Source organism: Xiphias gladius, chromosome 22 (genome assembly GCF_016859285.1).
Source record: "Xiphias gladius isolate SHS-SW01 ecotype Sanya breed wild chromosome 22, ASM1685928v1, whole genome shotgun sequence".
NCBI classification, from domain to species: domain Eukaryota; kingdom Metazoa; phylum Chordata; class Actinopteri; order Istiophoriformes; family Xiphiidae; genus Xiphias; species Xiphias gladius.
In genome coordinates this window covers 5,390,837-5,412,804 of record NC_053421.1, presented here as the reverse complement: position 1 = coordinate 5,412,804, position 21,968 = coordinate 5,390,837, and the positions used below count along the sequence as shown (strand labels likewise).

General features: G+C 41.6%; 1 protein-coding gene across 4 annotated transcripts in view; it reads left to right on the top strand.

Moving 5' to 3' along the window:
* The window catches only part of LOC120784419 (vacuolar protein sorting-associated protein 13B-like), a 339,421-nt gene that overhangs the window by 266,704 nt on the left and 50,749 nt on the right, over window positions 1–21,968 (top strand). For 3 of the 4 annotated variants that reach the window (XM_040118219.1, XM_040118222.1, XM_040118223.1), the window contains exons 39-46: window positions 984–1,186; window positions 2,519–2,738; window positions 4,723–4,907; window positions 13,115–13,311; window positions 15,008–15,189; window positions 15,733–15,953; window positions 16,073–16,204; window positions 21,346–21,507. In XM_040118219.1, the coding sequence (XP_039974153.1) occupies window positions 984–1,186; window positions 2,519–2,738; window positions 4,723–4,907; window positions 13,115–13,311; window positions 15,008–15,189; window positions 15,733–15,953; window positions 16,073–16,204; window positions 21,346–21,507 (1,502 nt within the window). The remainder of the gene's footprint in view (window positions 1–983; window positions 1,187–2,518; window positions 2,739–4,722; window positions 4,908–13,114; window positions 13,312–15,007; window positions 15,190–15,732; window positions 15,954–16,072; window positions 16,205–21,345; window positions 21,508–21,968) is intronic. The other variant, XM_040118221.1, reaches the window with a different exon arrangement.

Here is a 21,968-nt window from a genome sequence, read left to right as displayed (position 1 = left end):
AAAATGTTAACTGGCAATATTATCCTTTCTTCTTTGTCTCTCACACTCCGTTAGGATATTGATGATGAGATATTGATGATGCCTTCAAAAATATTCCTGTTGGAGTCGTCTGCTTTCAGGAAGATGTGGACCAAAACCTGGCTTCTCCTCACCTTAACCATCGAGAATCAGGGATCATCTTGGATGGCAGTGTTGTCCGGGATGAACTGAAGGCAATGTACCTCCTTTTTCGCCGGCTTTATGAACTGCACTGGAGTACCCAAAGTACATCAAGAACATTTTAACTTTATTCTAAAATTCAAAATCTACAAAATCAGGTTCCAAGTGTAGGACTATCCTGCTCTGGCGTAATATACACGTGTATTTTTTAGGATGGAAATGGTGCATCAAATATTTTGTATGTATATGTCAACAACGATGTGTGTTTTATTGCTGTTTTGTCATTTTCAATAAAGTTTTTATAAATGTACTGCATTGTGCGTTTATTATTAAGAAACGTTTTGAGTTATCTCAACTTAAATATTTGACTTAGCAGGCAATCACTTGTAGAAAAAGTAAAGCTGACAGTAAAGTCAGCTTGTCAGTGCCAGACTGTTGTAATTGAACTGCGTATAAAGAGGCAGGCATTCATGCAACAATGATGTTAAATTGTTTATGTATTTACATTTCATCTGGCCTAGTTGTAAATGTATCAGTCAACTCTGTTTTGTATAAATAATTAGACGTATAAATATGTCAGTATTGATTTTACACATTTTTCCTGTCTATTTGAACCCTCTTTGTTCTTTATTCCAAGGTATAATCATAAATTAGGGACTGCTGCTACTTGATCCACAAATTATTTTGTATATAGGGTATAATGAGACATTTTTTTCTCATCATAGTCCAGATTTTTTGGACATATCATTTACCTTCTGTTTTCCCTCTGTATCTCCACCCTGCCCTATACATGCCGTTGATTGCTACTTCTTCTGTCTTCCTAGATACAGTTCAGGCTTCCTCTTTGCTGCTGGAGCTGCAAGATGTGTTGGTGAGAACAGGGCTCAAGGACCGAAGCCATCAACTGCTCGGACCGTTCTCCTGCAGCACCACCTTGGAGGCTCGGTGGTGTCGACACAGTGGCAGCCCTGGACCTGATCCCGGTCCCCCTAAACTCCTGCTGGACCTGAAGGGAGGCCTGCTGCAGGTTTGCCCATACATCAACTCAGCATCTTAAATCATATAATTTATCAGCCAACACAGCTACAGTGTTTAGAGTTAGGGTCGGATCAGCACCTCTGCACCTGGTTGGAATTGAGTGTCTTGCTCAACGACACTTACCCCAAGGGTTTAAGTTAGGCTCTTCCAGTTAAAAGAACAGCCTCTAATCATGAGGCAATGCTGTTGCCCACTAAAACATCACCCCGGCTTAAGTGCCTTTGGTTTCCAAATTGATCTTTACTTATTCTTTAGCTGACACCTACAGACACAGCTCATCACACTCTTATCACTCATCTTAAATTTGCTGCTCTGCAATGGCTTCGGTCCTCTTTGCAGCTGAAGTGACGACTACGAATTACAGCATGTAATTTCTACTGTAGATTTGAGTCACATCTGCTGGTTAAGTGGTGGAATATTATAAAGATATTTTGGATGATGGAGTGGGGGTTATATCTTATGTGTGCCTTTTTTCCTGTGAGAAGTTACATAATGTCCACACTGAAAATGTGACTAACTGAACACATTATTACTAATATATTATTCCACTTTATTTCTTCAGGGGTAACCCCCTCCCCTATTTTGAGTGTTTCCCCTTAATGCCTTCCTTTATTGCGTGTCCATTAACAGAAACATCACTTTCAACTCAACACTTAATACATAATCATACATTTCCCTTTGCAAATATTGGCGTTTGTGGCCTTTCAATCAAGTGCTGTACAAAACCACCGGAATTCCTTCTGATTCCTTCTTCTCATGCTTTCTTTCCAAAAACTTGTAAAAAAAAATCCCCAAATTTTCCTGTTTTTAGAGTTTAGTCATAACCCACCCTTGCAAGCTAGTGAGTAGCGAGCTAGAAAGCAGGCAGTTCCATGTGTGAAGTGTTTTTGACTCAGAGATTCCTGGTCCTTAGTCCAAACCCGAGACAGACCCGCTTTGATGGAGCAAAGGAAGGGGAATACCATGGGTAAGCGAAGCGGATGTAAGGTTATGTTAGGTAATGTTACAAAGGATGTGAAGGGGTGATGATGAGGGTAACCCTGACTGTTTGTCTTCCTGTTTTGGAAAAGAGAGTTTGATTTTTGACGCAGGTATTTATGCATCAACTATGAGTCCTTGTCACTGTCTAGCTTTTTTCTTTTCCCTGTGTTTTCTTTTACTTTCTTTTTTGCTGCCCATATATCTCTCTCATTTTCAATTCATACATCTTGCTCTGTCTTGATCTCGCAGCTTTCCTTTGTCTCTTCTCGTTCCCGATCCCACACTCTTTACTTGCCGTTCCATCCTATCCATCTTACCCTCTCATGTTCCGTCTCCGCAGGTCTTTTGGGGCCAAGAACATCTGAACTGCCTGAAGCTGGTGGAGGAGCACGTACAGGCATACCTTCGCCTCCAGAAAGGGGATTCAGTTGATAGCTGCTCCAAGGGTGATAACCCCTGCCACACCCAGCCACCTCCGTCCCCAGGCTCTCCCTCTCCTCGGACAGAGCACAGTTCAGATGACTTGCGCACAGGGCATTTTCACTACATCCAGGACTCAGGTGAATGTTTATACAGTGCATGCTGATCTCATGCAGACATGTAATGCAGCTCATAGTGTCGGTATCTATACCAGGCTTAAACCTAGGTAAAGCTTATAATACTTTAAATCCTGTTTGAATAGACGTATTTGTTGAACTGTTCATTTCAAAGAGGAGCTTCTAGATATTCAGCAGTAGTGCAATCTCCCAAAGACTGATTCCTTATGACAGTTGCTTTATCAGCCCGCATTCGTGTCAGTAATTGCAAACAGACAAACTTGCTTTTTAAAAAGGTTTATCCAAGAGTCAAAGTAAAATGAAATTACTTGGACATATACATAGATTTTCCTGCTTATTTCTTGACAAAGTTTTCAAAATGGATGGAACAGTGTTAAGCACCGGTCCCTGAATCCATAGAATGAACATCATTGATAAACTCAAGAGAACCTTTGTGACAAAGTGAGATGTCACTAAAGATACACACAGGCTTAAATCAGAGTGAGATCAAAGCCCTCTGTGGAGAGAAGTTTCATCGGACATGTCTGCCTGGTTCCACTCTGAGTAACATGCTGTTTATTCCCCCTCTTTGTGCTTTGTGTGTGCTGTCCTCTACGTGCACACACACAGACACACACAGAAACATTATACACAGATGATCAAACTTCTCCCTGGCTGTAGACCAGCCATCCACTCTGTCAGCTGTGGTTGAGTCTTTGTTTGTTGCACCGTTCCACTGGTCTTTGATGCATTTACTATGCTGACTGAAGCAGGCGAGTGTACAGTAGTGAACTAGAACAGAGGGGACAATCTGTCGGCAACATGTTGTCAACAGGCAGGGAGAGCAGGCCCCATAGTACAGAGAAAAGTGAGTGGCCTCTCAGGGGTCTGACATAGGGATAGATGGACAGAGGAGTGGATGAAAGATGGATGGAGAGAAGGGTGGAAGGACTCTCTGTCTCTCACTTTCTCCAAGTTCAAGTAAACTCAAATGCAAGCAAAACCTCATGAAAGTGTCTGTTTTTTCTTTCATCCACCCTTTTTGCAAAAGAACAATACACTGTCCACCTTCAAGTGGGCAACTCACTGCTTCACATAAAGGGTCAAATCAGCCACAGACAGATTTTGCTGCCCCTTGAAATGTGTTTTCTACAAAGAGAGTCTCAGTGTTTGTACCCCCAGGGGCCAAACAAAGCAGCAGTTCTCTGCTTGACTGTTTTTTTCAAATAAACATTTTTCCAAAGGACTTGAATCACAAACAGCAGCCACGACTTAAGTCAAACACCACTCAGAAGTTTAGATCCAGTGTTATGCAGCTGTTGCAGGTGCAAGGCATGGTTCAATCAATGGTTGTTTAGTCAATAGCAAAAATGTTTACTCAGCCACTTTGTTTATATGCAGCTTCTTACGCATATAAACATTCTAAAAATGTGAAAACATCCACAGTGCTCTTTTAGGAGATGTTGTTTTGGGAGGTTCGGATTCCATAGTAGAAATTACCATAAAAAAATCACCACTCCAAAGATGTATGCACGTCAAATATAGTTATTTTGCCACGAAATGTAATTTTTTTTGTGTGAAAAGAATGATCCCATCAAAATTTTCTTCGCATTTTTTTCAACCTCTGTGTCTTTCTTTCTTCCACAAGCATCTGAAAATATTCCAGGAGGCCAGTAAAGCCTATAAACAAGCTCTTTTGTCATGGAATTTATCTGGCAATTGTTTTATAGTACTAGATGTAAGCAGCACAGTAAACTAGTAATCTGCTGTATCTTAAAATATAGAATCCATCCAAATTCCTTCCAGTTCATCCTCCGCTTTTCAGTTACATCTTTTTTTTAGCTGTTGCGGTCTGCTATCATACTTTATCTTTTCATCCTCTTTTCCTTGTTTCAACTATTCTCCAAACCTCATTTTCTTACTGTCTTATCTCTCTTACTATATGTTTTCCCCCTTTTGTTTTTATGTCTTCCTATAAAGCACAGTATATTATTGTTAATTCTTGCAGCGTCCCAGAGATTGCCAGGACCGCATGAGGTGGTGTTCTACAGTGAGACAGAGGACAGCCCGGGGGTGATGCTGTGGAGATACCCCGAACCCCGTGTCCTTACCTTCGTCAGGATAACTCCTGTCCCTTTCAACACCACAGAGGACCCTGAGATCAGCACAGCCGACCTGGGCGATGTCCTGCAGGTAGAAATGGACACACATACTGCATGTCTTGATTTAAAAAAAATGTTAACATGTTATATTCCCAAAGCATACCACAGCCATCGGTAAAGGAAAGAGTGGTAAGCGACCATATGTTTCAATTCATTGCATCACTTGTATCAGGATGTGTAGTCATCTGCTACAAGCAAGAGACTGAAAGAGGCGTAAAATGAGAAGAGAATCCACACATCTCACTCACTGCTCCCTGCTTAACATCACCTGCAATGAAAGAGAAATAAACTGTCTTAGAGCTGGGCCATGTGCCATAATGACTCCCATGACATGAGTCATGAGAACTCCCATACCCCACATGTTATTGAATGACAGAGACCCCTGCTGTTCCTCCAAACATGTAATACATGATCAGGCAGCTGTGGAAGTCATTTTGCATGCTCTGGTGTGAATAGCCAGGTGTCTTCAGCCCCAGATGAGGTTATTGTTTGGCAGGCTGTAGCAGCTACCGAGTCTTCAGGGCCTCACTGGGAGACAGAACATCCCACTTTTCCTCCTATCATTCATCCCCTGCCTTTCTTTCTCCTGCCTTTCTTTCCAGCTTATCATCCTGGAAGGCAAACCAGGTCCCAAATCAAGTTATTTTGCATTTTCCTCAATATTCTTACCTTTTTCCTGGAGATAAACCCATTCATTTTCCTTAACAAATAAATTGTGCCTTTTCTTTTCCTACTCATATAAAGTTTCATTGCTTGTATTAGCTACGTTTAGTTAGATATTATTTAAATGTCCATTGTTATTGGTTGGTTTTAAATTCATTTCCATGTACGAGAAGAAAGCCTAGAGCAACTAACAATTTATCAACTACTGGATTCGTAAAATGTAATTCAAGGATGGGTCAAAAATGTAATAAAATCAAATGATGTAATAAATTCATAGATTCTGCTCTGACATTACATCATTGCAGTAACTGGTAAGCATCACTGCATGACTGGTATAACAATTTAAAAATAGTACAAATATACAAAGTACAAATACAATAGAAAAAAGTAAAAATATTTGCCATAACAAAGTTAATCCCAACAGAGTTTTGTAAAAGAAAACACATTCTTAATGAATTATTTATCACAAGTTAATGTTATTATCCTGAAATGAATGGCAGTGGCAAGTTTTATTACATTCTCAGCCCATTTATAAGGGCTTTTTAATTACATTTTTTAAGCCTCAGGGTTGGCTTCCCTTTCTTCCTTTTCGTTCTGCTTCTTTCCTCCATCTGCAGCAGAAGTTTCTCATCTTTCCATATCCTCCCTTTATCTCTGAAATTCTTTCCTGGACTCCCACAATCATTTCACCTACAGTACAGATGTTTTCTTCAGTCTGTTTATGTGTGCCGGCCCAGGAGAGGCAAGAAACTGGAAGGTTCTGCAGATGTCTGACTTCCCAGCGAGGCCCCACAGCTGCAAAGTCTGTAATGAGCAAAACTCCAAAGCCTCTAGCTGATTGGCTGCATATTGAGTTACAGCAGAGAACAGATAAAGCTGATGTGTGTAAAGGAGGGAGGGCTAGAGGAAGAGGCAGTGATAGACATGTTTAAGATAGGGAGAAGTTGGTTAATGGAAGTTGATTGACAGTAAGGAAGAGTGGGAAGAAAGGTTCCAAAAACCGGGAGCCCACTGTACATGTAGGGACCAAAATGCTGGACCCCACAAGTTTAAATGGCTGTGTGAGGGTTAAGACTTGGTTTTAGGGTTTAGGTTAGTGGTAAGGTAAGGGTTGGGGTTAGGCATGCAGTTTTGATGGTTAAGGTTAGGGTAAGGGGCTAGGGAATGCATTATGTTAATGATGGGTCCCCATGAATATAATAAAACAAGCCCCCACACACGTGTGGCTGTGTGCGTGCTCACCATAACGGATGCCTGCAACTACAGGCATATTCTTATCTGCATGAGTGTGTATTACACAGCAGGAGATGTGGAACCAGTGGTTGATGAACATGTGGTTTCCACATCTTCCACTCACTCCTCCTGTCATCTGGCATGGTCCCGTCTCTTCTGACATGTCTGTTAAAAGGAATCAGGTGATGGGACTTCTACAGGGGGATGTGGTGAAAAGAGGACAGCTAAGAAAATTGTCAAAGCAGTTTTGCAACATTAGTTAGCATTGATTTCGAAGAAAAATGCAACTTACACTCATAGAAACCACTGTACAAACCATATGGGAGTACATCAGGAGTGAGTGTTCTAATTCTGCTGCTTGTGTTTCTGTGACATCCATGTAAATACTTTGGCCAGTCTGCAAGGGGACACTTGGGCGGCTATAGCATTGGGCATGTTTCACAAAGGTACCATTGGTAACAATAATAATAAAAAACATCACTTACAAACTTTATATTTTAAACTGCTTTAAATCCATTGTTGAAAGCTACTCTGATGCATTTTGTCAACACTGCTAAAAACAGTATTTAGGATCATGGACTTTCGAAAGAAGTGATTGTAAAGTAATTATAAGACATTGGATCCATGTACTGATATGTTACACAGTCCTACTTACTTCATGTTTTTGTCCATACACTCACATAGCATTAAGCCAGTTGTGTGTGAGGCAAGGGGTTGGATTTGTGGGGGTTATTTTAACCGGACCTCTTGGTCATCAGCCAAAGTCATAGTGATCCCAGATTTAATTGATTTCAGCCTCTGTGAGACAATTATTATGCTCTCCTCTACAAAACTTCAAAAGTCTCAGTTAATTCATTTTTTATTTCTCCCAAGACCCGAAAGTCAGTCCAGCTACAGAGAACGGAAATGCAGCCATAAAAATCCCAAAAAACGAGTAATGGCTCAGTTTCTGTTCCAAAGGAATTTCATTTACTTTACATCAAGACTGTGCAGAGAGAGAGAGCGGGAAACAGAAAGAAGGCAGTCATAATTTCTCAGGCCTCTAAAATTACCATGTGGCCATGCAGAGATGGAAGCTGATAGATTTTGAGAAGTAGAAAGTGAGAGGCATAGGGAAAAGAAAAAGAAACTAGAATGGCACTCAGCAGAGCTCATACCTCCGCCAAGGCCAAATATTGACGAAAATGTAGAAAAATGATCTGGCCGTGTTAAGGAAAGTGATAAAAAACGATCCTCGATCCGCCTCCTTAGCTGCCCCATCCCTCCACCAGGTTTGGTGCAAATTGGTTCAGTGCTTTCTGCATAATCCTGCTGACAAATAAACGATCCAAGAAATAGCCAAGAGTTAAAACATAACCTCCTTGGTGGAGGTAATATGGAGAAAAATAGAGAGTGAGATTTAGTATTGAGCTGTCATGTCATTCGTCACTACCTTTAAGGCAGTAATGTTTTTCCAATGTAGGACTGTTTACCAGCAGGTGGAAGGTGGAAAAGATTGCAGATGAACAATGTAAAAGTGGGTCTTCTCCACATTTTCTTTTTCCCTCTTTCTGTTCCTCCTCTTCTCCTCTTTCTTCTCTCTCCTTTTCTCCTGTTGTTACAGACCCCCTCCTCCTTTGCTCCCTCTCTTCAGTGGAGTGCGCTGACTAGATGAAGGGGGGGGTTGTCCGTCCCCAGAGCATATCATATTAACATTTTATAAAATCAAGATTTCCTGCATTTAAATAGTTGTGGTTTCCCAACTGGTTCCAGTATCTCAGAGGGGGAATTCAAACTTCCTTCCATTACTCTAAGTCAAATTGCTGCCTGCACTGTTTTTACATACAGTAGAATGAGAGCATCAGAGTGATGGGGGGGGCAGCTGAAAAGTTACAGATTCCTGACAAGGCATCCACTGGTTCCCACCTGTAGAGGGTTCAAGTGACGAAGGGATAGAAGGAGAGAGGAAGGTGACTCATTCCCACCTTCTTACGGCCGTGTGGTCCAGTTCTCTGAATCATAAGCAGGTGTCCTCACTGCTCTTTTTCCATCCCTCTCATTCGTCTTCCCCTCCTTCTGCCTCTCTGTGGGGTTCTGAAGTCTGAGAAAGAGGGAGTAAACACAGGAGCTATGATTCAGCCTGACCTCAGCTCAGGGGGAGCAGGAGGAGGAGATACAGTATGTCAAAGTAGAGAACAACAACTTGAGTTCAGCCTAAGGATATAGTAAAGCAAGTTTAACACATTCTGTTCTTATGCATATTCACATTTTCCTTTTTAACCACGCTAGCTTTTCACAACATACAAATGTTTAAATTTGATCATCCGCTTGCTTTTTGAGGCAGTTGCCCAAGTTGCACTGAGTTTTTCAGACAAACATAACACCATCTGGTCCCCTGCTGTTGCTTTCGTGCATGGCACTGTGGGATAGACTTTCATGTCCCAGCAGGGCTCTGTACTGCCATCGTGGCCCTGTTGTCCTGTGACGATATCATAAAAGCTCTGTGGCCTGAGATGAACCAGCAACCTTCAGCCATAACCACTGCCACAGCTGCTGTTTCTGTCATTGTTGTTATTTTGACAAGCACTGGCCCACCATCAGCTTCACATACACAGCGTGCCCCTTTTTAGTGATGCACACTTTTTCTACAATTATTGGAAATGTGCAACCTTTTGTTTTGAGTTGGAATCAGAGGGGAGTCAGTGGGGTATTTCACTTCAGAGCGACACACTGAACCAGAAAAAGCAAGAGTGTATTTTAGCCAAGATAACTATTATTTTAGTGGGACAGCATTCAAGCAGACCTGCATTAGTCACAGCTAATGCACTATAAAAATATAAGACTGTCCATGTGGTTAATTTGATCTGGAGTTCTTACACCTCATCCACCAAAACTCCCTCTTTAAAAGTTTGGCATTACAGAGGAAACAAAAAAAAAGTTGAGCGCAAAGACCTCAGCATGGGCTTATTCTTGATTTTCCACACTGATTAATGTTAACGTATATTAGCCAACCTGAGACAGCATAGCAGGAGTCATTTTCAGAACAATTTTCATTACATCTCCTGAGTAAACATTTGCTCAAGCTGATGTCAATTCAATTTGTCTGCTGGCTGATAAGAAGTAGCTAGCAGTGGAATTTTTAGACATATAGGCATCAGTGAAATAACAGAAGACCTAATGGCAGTGTTGATATTGCTAATAAAAGTAATGGCAGACAAGGCTGTGGATGTCAACAGCCGCAGCCTCAGAAGGAGCTCAGGGAGTCTTCAGTTGCAGAGACATATTTGAACTTTAGCAGTGATCACACCTGGGTTGATCATGGAAACTGAAATCTTTTCTGTATGTTGTGTATTTGCTTTAGTTTGCCTGCCTTTCCTTAATATGTTTTAGAGACTGTGATCGGTCAATTAGTTCCAGAAAAGTAAATCCATGCAGAGTAGTAGTTTGGCAGAAACAGGTGGGTGTTGGGGATCGAAATCAGAACTGTATATACACAATGCTTCTAGCAGTCCTGAATGTATATATATTTGTAAATAGTTCTGAATATTTAAACTACTTGAAAAGTCCTCAACTCAGCTTTCCATACAATTTGAACCAGCTCCAAAATGGAACCTTGACTCAAAAATTAAGATAACATTTAAGATAACCCTTTGGCTGATGTTTTACCCTGAGATCTAGCTGCCAGGTCTACTATGTCGAGTGCTTGAGGAAAATACAGATTGAGCCCATCCAGCCAAGGGAATGTCAGCTATTCAGGGTTACATGTTGTTTATCAGATAAGGTACACACACACACAATCAAGCAGCAGAAACTGACACTGCCCAGACTGTATCGTGCACTCATATACATACGCACACCTGTGTATACACATATGTATACAGGCATATTGTCTTTCATACGTGCAATTATACATAGTCGTCCTCTTGAACACATATATACGGTACATCTGACTTTTTTTTTTTCTTTTTCCATCATCCCTACAACATTTGTTGAACCTGGTTATTGACGTCATCTCTAGTCTCCTCCAAGGCCAGGACCACAAGTCAAAGGGAACATGACGCAAATTCAGCCATGCAAATGTATTTCACTGCACCATGTCTATACCTCACATATTCATTTCTGTATGCTGTCATGTGTATAGAATATCACAGGTGAAAAAAAAACATGCTTTGTGTTTTAGCAGTGCAGTTCTGGCAATTCTCTCTGGAAATTCAGTGAGTTTCCTCTTCGGTGGCTCAGTATTGGGGTTGCGGGTGCACAACTCTGTCAGGTACAATTATGAGAAGTTGATTGCAGGAAAACCCGTGTGGCGTTACATACGTGATGTAAGCTACAGTTACTTCATCCATCAGCCCCACACATAACAATGTACGGACACATACTCACAATCTTTGTGCACAATACTCTCCTCATGTATGCGTACATACCAAGTTGTTGACAGTTCTGTCAGTTTGGTAATTGTCCAGGGAGCTCCATACTCTGGTTAACTATTAGACTGCCACAGACACATGTGCACAGACAAATGCACTCGCTCACCCCACACACATACACACACACACTCATGTTTTACTGCCTGGCATCCTTCAGGTGTGCTTCTGTGAGCGCCCTGCCACTACTGATCCATCAGTAGCTGAGTTTTGCAGTTGGTCGGGGGAACCTGAGTACCTGGATTAGTTCACACAGGAGCACCAGACACATTTATGCTAATTTTGGTTCAATCTAAGAGGAGCGAATGGAGCCCTACCAGTCATCACATAATGTGAGAACACTCACATAACCTGATTGTTATTCAGTGTGAGAAATAGCTGCAGGACTTTAATGTTAATGGCTATCTTGTAGCATACAGTTGCCGGGTGTTTAGTTATACTGTGGTCATGCAGTGTTGTTATGGAGAATTGTCGTGTCACTGCGTTGTTGGTCTGCAGTCAAACTAGATGAGAAATTAAAATTTGGTTTGTCTGGAGTCAAATTCAAGGTAAAAAATCACTTGGTCATTCCATCTCCATGGCAGGATTTCTTGTCTCTTAAAAGGGTCAGTATGCTTGATGATTAGCAGACCACTGCAGTTGCTTAATACTTATGTGTAACTAGGGAATTCAAAGGCCTGAAGTAGTACCTGTTGTGCAATAATAAAGCCTTACAGTAATCTGATGAATAATTAGGGTTACACTGAGGGAGTTACAATAGTCTGCTTGGACAGGAGATTTTAGTTTAAGTGATGAACAACTGGGTGATACAACAGTAAGATATACACTAGTGTCCATCTGAAGAGGAGACTAAGCGGGGGGTGTACAACAGCAAAATTCTGTCATCTGATGGAGCGAAGCCACCGGCTAACAAAAGGAATACCTCTGGGATCCAGGGAACTAAGACAGCATAATTTCTACAACAAACACATACAAAAAAGGTATCCTCTGGCATGTTATGAGTATTCAGATAGATTAAACAGCACCAACAACCATTTGAGTTAATAGTTCAGTAGAAAATTTGTTCCACTAGTTTCAGAGCTCGGTGCAACCCTATAAGCCAACACAGAGGGATGTAACAGCGCATTGGTTATGCAGAGACTTTTGGGTCCTCATGAAGTCATCACGAAAGACATTTTCTCACATTCCCTCCAAGCCCCTCAGCTATCTGTGGTCATTAAAATCTGTGATGAGTGGTTGTCAGCAGATACATGCTCTACTATAAAAGCTGGAATTTAGTAATTATTGACTTAGCAGAGCTGTGCACTTTGATCAGTTTGACCCTAGATTAGAAAGGAGAGACTTTGTGTGACTGCCTGTATGCTGCTGTACAAGAATTAATCTACCACACCTGTTAAACATTTTGCTGTTTGATGAATTTGTTTGGGTCCAGATGCTTTATAGTACAGGGATGAGGTGTTATTCTCTTTGACAGTGTCCATCATACCTACTATGTTTGCAACAAAAATTATAAAAGCGAAGAACAAAAAAGGCAAAACTTGCTTTTACATGTTTTCTTTTTAACTTTTATTTAGTTCTTAACCTCTAGTAAGGAATTTAGATTTTTTGCATAAGTAGTTCTGAGAGTGCAAGGAAGCCTTTATCATTTTATCTTTAGAAAATCATATAAAGTATTTTTTGCATTTGTTATTTTGTGTTATTTTAAATTGTGTTGAGCCCCAAGGACATCAGCCACAGAGCATTAGTCTCTTTCTCAAGGGCACTACAGCAGGGCAGTCGCTTGCCATTAAGGGAGCTTGAACTTGAGTTAAAGGACAGTAATTACTATGTGATGCTGCTGGTCTTAAGAGGATTCAACGGAATGTATAAAAAAACTAAATAAAATACATATGTGGGGATTACATATGTAAAAGTTTTACTGTGCCTTTCCTTCCAGGTACCATGCAGCCTAGAGTACTGGGATGAGCTCCAGCAGGCCTTTGTTCCATACAGGGAGTTCAGCCTGTCAGAGAGCAGTGCCTGCCAGCTGCAGCTCCCGAGCCTCAGCCTCACCGACCAACAGAAGGAGCTGGTGGCTTCAGACCTCTGGAGGATAGTACTCAATAATAATGGAGAGGGAGGAGATGAGCAGAGGTGAGGGAAAATTCAACATTTTATCTTGTGCTCTTTTTGTGCTTGTAGGTATCTGTAAGTGTTGTCTGCGTGTCTGTACACCCAAGACTGTATATCAGAGAGCATATGTATGCCTACACACAGATATGTGTTTGGACGTACAGTACATATGCCGTCCAGTGTGAGGGAAAGCAGAGAGAGAGAGAGAGAGTGCACCCAGGCCGCTGAGCACAAAGAGCTAGTAATGTGTCCCTCGCCCCACATCTGGTGTGCAGGAGCAGGGAGCGGGCTTGGAAGGCGTTCAGATTGGCCTAATGAGATTTCCCAGCACACCAAGTGCCTGTCAGGGCCCATCCGGATTCCTTCCTGCTTACCTTGAGTGTATCTAATCGAGGGGAAGCTCACGGGAAGCAAGAGGAGTAAAGCCCCCTTTGGGTTGGCCAGGCCTGGGTTGGGCTGGGTTGATTTGAGATGGGATGGGTTGGACTGGGCCAGCCAAGCACTGTAACACCTCAAAGAGCATGCTCCCTTCTTCTCGCTACCACTGCTTCCTCTCTTCATCTCTCTCATGTCTCACTCGACATTCTGTTACATCCTCTGTGCTTCTCTCATTTTTCATTTCTTTCTGTCCTTTTCTCATTCTTTCCTCATTTTAATCTACTCCCCGCCTTTTTACTTCCTCTTGGGATTTAGGAAACTTTTAGTGGAAGAGAATTGCCAAGCCCACATTCTGTGTGGCTTAGAAAGCTCCAGAGGAGCAGAAAGGGAAGAATAAGAAAACATGTAAGAGAAGAAACAGAGAAAAAACTCTACAGAACCAGATACAGTGTAAAGCAAAATATACATCTGTGCTTCATTACAATCATACTCCAAACACTACATTTCCTTTATGTTTAAATTATTTGTCTTTTTTGATCAAAATTGATTCCCCTTTCCTTAGTCACTCATTTCATCTGCCTTACTTTAGTTTCCACCAGAAAAATAACTTGGCTGCCCTGCCAACTGGAAGTAATGAAAATTGTCAACATATGATGCTTATCTTTTTAAGGAGCACTCTGCTGCACCAGCATTTTTCAGGTCTTGAGCGTTTCCTGCTGGAGTTTTTATAGTGGATCATGGTAGCAGCAAATTACAGAGCAAATGGTCATTCACTTCAATTACCTTCCATTCAACATCATCAACCATGACATGCAATTAATGTCTATGGAGAGATTCTCCTGGAAACTATGTCAGTAATAATGCACCTAAACTCACAGCCTCGGACAGTGAAGAGGCTGCCTTCAAATTGTTGTCTCTTTTCATTCCTTTTTTCTGAAAATTTGTAGCATTTGTCTTATTGTAGATTTCTGACAAGGATGTCAGACAATTTGTAACTCGCTGGGCTAGAGACAAAAGCATTCAGCTACTAATAAGAGTCAGACTCTTTTAATTAGTGAATTTTTGTGGCCATTATTCCACAGCTGTGCCCACGGTTTTGATGTTACCAAACAAAGTTTAATAGAAAATCAATAACCGAAAAGTGTCAAATGCTGAATCATAGTCCCTATACGTGTCATTTTTCTCCATTATTATTTCTATGTGAAATAATTTCATATTCACGGGGTACAGATTATATTTAATTATTTATTTCTTTGCACTTTTAGTATTATTTCACAGTTTCAAATACTTCCTCTGTGAATATTATCAACTGTCTGCTGTATATCCTGTTCCCCTCCAGTTTGGATAGCGAGTGTGGATCCCAGGTACCCTGCGATCAGTTGGTATCTCCAATGGCGTTGGCAGCCTGCACCCGTGTGGACTCCTGCTTTGCACCCTGGTTTGTCTCCTCCCTGGGCATGTCCCTACAACTAGCACAGCTCGAAGTTCACCTCTGCCACCACCTAGAACAGCTGGGTACAGGTAGGATATGGAACAGAGAGAGTTAGAAGAGTATTATGGTTATTAAGAGGGATTGTAACCTAGTTACAATGCCAAATTACAGAGCTAATGCTCATTCACTTCAATTGCCTTCCATTCAACATCATCAATAGCAGTTAAGGGTGGTTAATGGTAGCTATAATAGTATATAAAAATCTTCTATTTGAGTCAATCTATGACCTCTAATTCACAGCTCAATACACATTTTATCACACCTGCATATAATTGTTTGACCCCTTTCATAAAACCCACAGCTGTGCACATATGCATTACTTTTTTATATTCATGTGTTTTATCTTTGTTCTTTCTCTTGTAAAGCACTTTGGATTCACTGTGTTGTGTTTAGAGTATTATGTTAATGAATCTGAATTGAGCTGACTTAGACTCACTGTCCCAGATGGCAATTATTCATTTTCATTATACAATAATTGAGTCTGTAGTCAGTTGGTTTGATAGTCATGTCATGTTTTTTGTATATTTAACGTCCAGTCTATAAGAAAGAAATAATGTTTGTCACTCCTCCAGTTCCATCTCGACAACTTCGTCCCTTCCTGCCAGACAGGAAGTTACCTCAGGAGCAGGAGTTCATGGTCATTGGTGCTCGGGAGCCGAGGGCCTTCTTGCGGCAGTGGAGCAACGGACCACGTCACTGTCAGGAGCTCAGCTTTTCCACCCAGCTGGACTGTAAGCTGCTGGAATACCGAAACGTAACACACCTTCAGCTTCTCCAGCCTTGTGTACTACAGGTAGAGCTCAACTATTTATATTGGTTTTATGTGTGTAAAGACATTTTGGTATTTAAAGCATTCATCAGGAAATGTGAAAAAAAAACTTCATTTACAATTTGATTTCTTGTGTGTTTTAGGGCCAGGCTGCAGCCACCCACTGCCCCCTGAACATCACACTGGATGTGAATGTGTTTGTGGAACCGATGTTCATCAGTATCAGCCAGTATGCCATCCACACTGTGGACACTGCCCTGCACAGCTGGCAACAGGTGACAAGTTATGGCTAGACTGTAACACACTTTAAATTGAACCACACTCCAAAGAATACAATAAAGAAAGCATGCAAAAGTCAGGCTAATGATAGAATATTCATAATACCTTTAGAGCTTGGGAATAATGTAGCATGTAGAGGTCCTGAACACTGAAGCTGTCCCATAATTTCCGTCTTTAAATTTCCCCACTTATAGCTAACGTCACACACAGAATAGTTGATTTCACACTTGAAATGTACAGAGGCAACCTCCAGGCAGCTTTTCAATGCTGCGGACGGAAACACATTTCAAGTAATCAGTGATATGGTCACTTACATTTCAATGTAATGGAGGATGTCTTGTTCACTTGTACATTTAAATAGTGGGATGCATTCAGACATGTAAGGGAACAAGGGATTTGCGCTGTTGTTTGATCGATGTTTGATATTTGGAGGCAGGGGCTAGTAAATCTGTAGAGGAAATCCTTTGAAATGTATGTACATTTAGAGAATACGCTGAAAGTCGGCCTTTTGTCCCAGATGGAGTATCAGCTAAACAAACTCACAACAAAGTGGATTTTATGAGAATGGTTTTGGTTGTGTGCCAGTGGTAATGCAGGATGGAACTGCCTTTCAGTTTGCTGTAAACTCTGACTAAGAGGCTACAGTGTGTCTGTTCTTGGGCGTCTATGGTCCTCGTCATCTCTCAGTTCTCAGCTCTCAGCACTGCCTCTGGTAGCCAGGATATTTGTGTGTGAAGTGATGCCCATAAAAACACGGTAAAACTTGAGTGGTTACACCTGCCAAGATTTCATCTGGCCCTTGTCCTCCACCCACTTGTCTACTGCACACGCACACATACTCATACACACACACACACACTTGCCTCTCTGGCTTTGTATGCCCTATCATGGCTCTGTTCAGCTCAGCTGTGGCTGTGCTGACTCATATATTGGCCTCTGGAGACGTGAGGTACTCTCATGATTTTACATGCATGCAGACTCTCACTGCCAGGTGAGAGAAATAATAGCTTATGTTTTTGTAGAAACAGCTGTGGTCTTTTACCTGTGAAAAATAAAATTAAACAAGCTGTATAGAAAATCCACTATAAAATGATTGCTCTGGCTAGCAGATTAATACCTTTGTTTTCTCTCAATGTCATCACTGACTCATCAAAAGCTCTTAACCAACTGTGTTGGATGATGGGTCATATTTGACCCTTAGCCTCATCATTGCATCATTTAGCAAAAGCTAGTGAATGTTCCTTATTTCTGCTGGTTAATTTAGCCATAAATAAGACTTTAGAGCGTCTGTGGTGTCGTAATGAAAGGTCATACTGCGGCTTTACTGAAGTGTTTTGGACATGTTATGCATGCCAGGTATCCATGGTGGCCTTTATCCAACATGCCAAGTATGATTAGTTCGGTTATTAATTGGTTGTATGCTCTTAGCCAAGGCCTTTCTGATAGTGATTTGATTAGGTTAAATGTTTGACTGTTTTGAATGCCATGTCTTAAGACCCAAAATAGAAGCATACAATGCTCACTCACACACAGAATACCATTCTTCATTTGCACACTACACAGTCACTTCTAAAACAGACATACTCACGCTCAAACACAAACCCTTATGGGTGGGTTTACATGTTCACTGCAATGGGATTGATTCATAAAATGATTAAGCCTGCTGTATTGTCTTGATTGGTCTAAACAGCAGCAGCCTTGTAACTTGTTCAGAACCTTTTATCTACCTCCAGCCTTCACCACTTTGCTGAACGCACGGGAAAAAAGCACTATAATTATAACGCAAATGTGCTGCATGTGGGTATGGTAGTTCTGGAATAAGGGGTATAGAGGTCAAGTACAAAGCGCTGATGCTTTAGGGAAATGCTCGGCTTATATATTAGGTCCGTTTCAGAGGAAGTTGTGAACATTTTGATCATGGAATATTGTTTCCCTTTTTGGGGTTTTCCCTGAAACAAAATCTTGTATCTGGTGAACTCTGTATGGCTGCAATTAAGGACAAGCTGTCTGGTGGTGTATTGCACTACAGTGATGGTTGTGAAGGCCAGCACCATTAAGCTAAAATGTATCTTTGATCTGATCAAGGCTTACATTCCAGACACACGTACATGCACACATTGTCCGTGCATAGAAAAACTTGATCCTAATTGAAAAACATAATCAGAAATGTTAACAGGCTCTGTCCTTCTGCAACAGAAGGTTGTATCTCAACATGGGTAATTGTTTCAGTGATTTTCATGTTTCCTGGTGTCATGGCTGGCAGGCAGGCCTGTTGTGATGTGGCCTGCAGGGTCAGCATTGAACCATAGAGAAGAATCTTCAACTACCACACAATTGAAACCTCACACCCCAGGCATGGTCATACCAGACCGCCACAACCACAAAAGCTGGAGCACTTTCAGATGAGGAGCAATAAATAGAGATAAAAGACACTTCTCTGTATATGGTTGTAATTCACACTCATATAGCCATAATCTGTTATAACACACAGCTGCAGTCAGGGTTACATTGACTACTCTTGTATCCATTATAACATCACCAAGACCTTTTTGGCAGGCATAAGTATGCATGCCTAATGGCTCCTCATTAATATTGACATGACAATGTATATTCTGTCAATTATAATACTCCGCGTGCCGTGAAGCCAGCAGGCTCACCTCCTCCTCACCTCAACTGCAGTGCTTTCCTTTAGCTCTCACCTTCAAACAAATCCTCACTAACAGTTCTAATGCCAGGAAGATAGTATAAGATTGTGGTCAAGTTGAGCTTCATGTTGCTGTTATTTGTAACACTGAAAGAAGATCAAGGTAAAACTACTATGTTATACATTTTAAAGATGTTTATTGGTCCTGCAGATGAAGGAAAAATGAATATAGAATAGCTTTTTTTTGTCTTTTGCCTCTTCTCCTTGCACTCGATAGCCCCATATGGCCCTGGTCTCAGCCCCCCACCCCTTTAACCTCAGGCCCCATGCCTCCATTTTCAACTCTCAGTCCCTGGCCCCACTTTCGATCTTCGCCTCCCCCCAGCTCCTAACCCCAGGGAAGTGGCTTTGGTGGAAAGCCACACAAAAGCCCAGTAGTATTTACACACTCTGCTTTCTCACAGAGCGTTCACAGGCTGTTACATGTGCAGCAGAAATTTTCCTCCTGTTATTTTTTCCCCTGTTCTTCCGATGTTTGAATTATTCTCTGCTTCCCTTTGTAATTGGAAAGAAGGTGACAGTGAGATCATGTTCCTGGTTGTAACAGATGTGTAAGGAAGGGTCATCTGTAGAGGAATATATAGGTGATTTTAGATCTGATTAGTATTTCATTGTGTCCCTTTTACAGGTTTCACTATCGCCTCCACGGTGTCTTGTTTCATGTGTATTTCTCTTGAGTGGGTGTCATTATTTACAATCTGTTTTCCAGACATTTTACTGTACCCTGTCATGTATATGTGTGCCACTCTGCCATGGAGATCTTGGGTAGACTCTGAAAACTAAAGCAAAAGTATCTGGATGGATTAGGGAAATGGATGCTTTGATTCCTGGTAGGACTGCATCTAACGATGAAGCTGTCATCTTGTGCTCTTTAACAAGGAAGAAGTGTTGACTTTCAAATATCTTTGTCTTAATATTTGTCCACTTATAGTGCGTGTATAGACAGGGAGTGATCGTGATTACTGCTGGAAGCTTTTCTGATGTGTGTATCATGTTGCCTCATGAATCGGAGCAGAAAGATGATACCATCAAAGAGTGGGCTTAGCAATGGCATCTTAAGATGGCAGCAGGAAGTTTGTAAATCAGTGTTGGATTCGGAAGGGAGCACAGATACTTTTCCACTATAAAACTGGAAATGGATTTCAACCCACTGTCGCAGCTGTCCCATCTATATTTTGCTCTCTACCTCTCTCTCTCTCTCACACATATCTCTCATCAAGTGTTCTTTTAATGGTGTAAACTATCCCATCCGTTTTCAATAGCATCAACAACCCCAGGACCCTGAACGTGCTTGGCAGTCAAACTCTGAGTTTTTACTGCCAGCCTCTTTTAACCATCAACCATCAACCCCCCCTGCCATTTAAAAGTATACAGCAGGCTGGGTTCCCTCTTTGTTGGGATAGTTGAGTAGTTATTGAGAAGCTGTCTGAACCTCAGTCATGTGTGTTAGGAGTCAGGGAGGGGTGTGCAGGAGAGATCCCATCAGGAACCAAGAGCTTTTGGAAGGAGCTCAAGTAAAACTTACACATACACTTGCACCTATGCACTCTCTATGCAATTCACGTTCACACTATGTACTGTTTTGAAATTTTGATTTTGAATTCTTGCATTCAGGAGACTTGACACAGACCCTCTCCCTGTTAAACCACTGTTTTCAATAGTAAGCCAGTGAGCTCTTCTCTCTTGCATGCAAGGTGACGTATTAGTGGACAGCATCCCTGTACAGCTCGCATGACTTGAGTATTCTGTGAGGCTTTTTCATTGACCCATTGCTGTAGGTGGGCCAGACTCCATCATATTGTTGTGTCCTAACAAGTCACAATTTATTGATAACTCTTACTAACAGGAAGGCATTCTTAGTGGCCCACTTTGCTCCAAGGATTGAAAAGATGATAAAACCATGCACACACAGAGTTGCGATGAGCTGAAATCTCTGAGCCTGTTTATCTCTCTCTACAACCAACATATAGCTGCTCAAAGAAGGACATGAAAAAGTCGATAGTTTGCTAAAGACAGAGGCCTCCTGGAGGTTTAATGTGGGACCTGGAGGTAGATTAGGCCCCGAAGCCCAGCCTAAGCTGCTCCAGCCTGGATAACTGTCAGACTGTGATATATATTCACTCCCCTGTAGAGGTCAGGTTACTCCCACAGATGATATCACTCATCTCATTCTTCTACTGGCTGACAGCTGCACTACCAAGATTTGCATTTTTAAGATTGAGATACATTAATCATTGACACCTGTATATGTGCTTATACACACACCACATATTTACGGTACATTATACACCCACCGTAAAAATACATACCTGGGAGTATTTGCTTTCTCTTTTATTCACAAACTCTCTTTCTCATGTCATGCTTCTTCTTTATCCTTCTCTTCATCCACCCATACCTTCTACCTCAACCCCTCACCCCCCTGTTTTCTCTCAGAATGGAAACCCGGAGGCTGAGGAGCTGGTCTACAGTCACTATGTGATCTGTAACGACACCCACGAAACACTGCGTTTTGGCCAGGTGGACACAGATGAGAATGTGCTGCTGGCCAGCCTCCACAGCCACCAGTACAGCTGGAGATCCCACAAGTCACCTCAGGTAGTGCCCTCACACACACACAGTACATAGCCCACGGCCTGGAATATATCTGATGATTGCCAGTCCTGTGGTTTTGGTTGGAGTTTTGGGTAGATCAACACACGTATGCATGCTGAAACACACACAACTTTAGCATACTCATGTATAGTATATACAGAAAGACATGAACACACCCTAAATATATATACAACAAAGACATGCACACACATCTACTTTACATACATAGAATAGTGTGTTAAGGTGGTAGAGTATTACTACAAGCACAGAAACATATGGTACCTACATAATGCACTGCATGGGAGCACACGGACATACCAGTCTATATAGAATGGCTTACACATACAACTCCAGACTCATTGACTTTAGCATACAAATTCTGTCCACAGGCCCACAAAGTTACAGTATATACACACATGTGACACACCATCGTCCGCCTGCAGCCACTACCTTTGTGTTTCTGT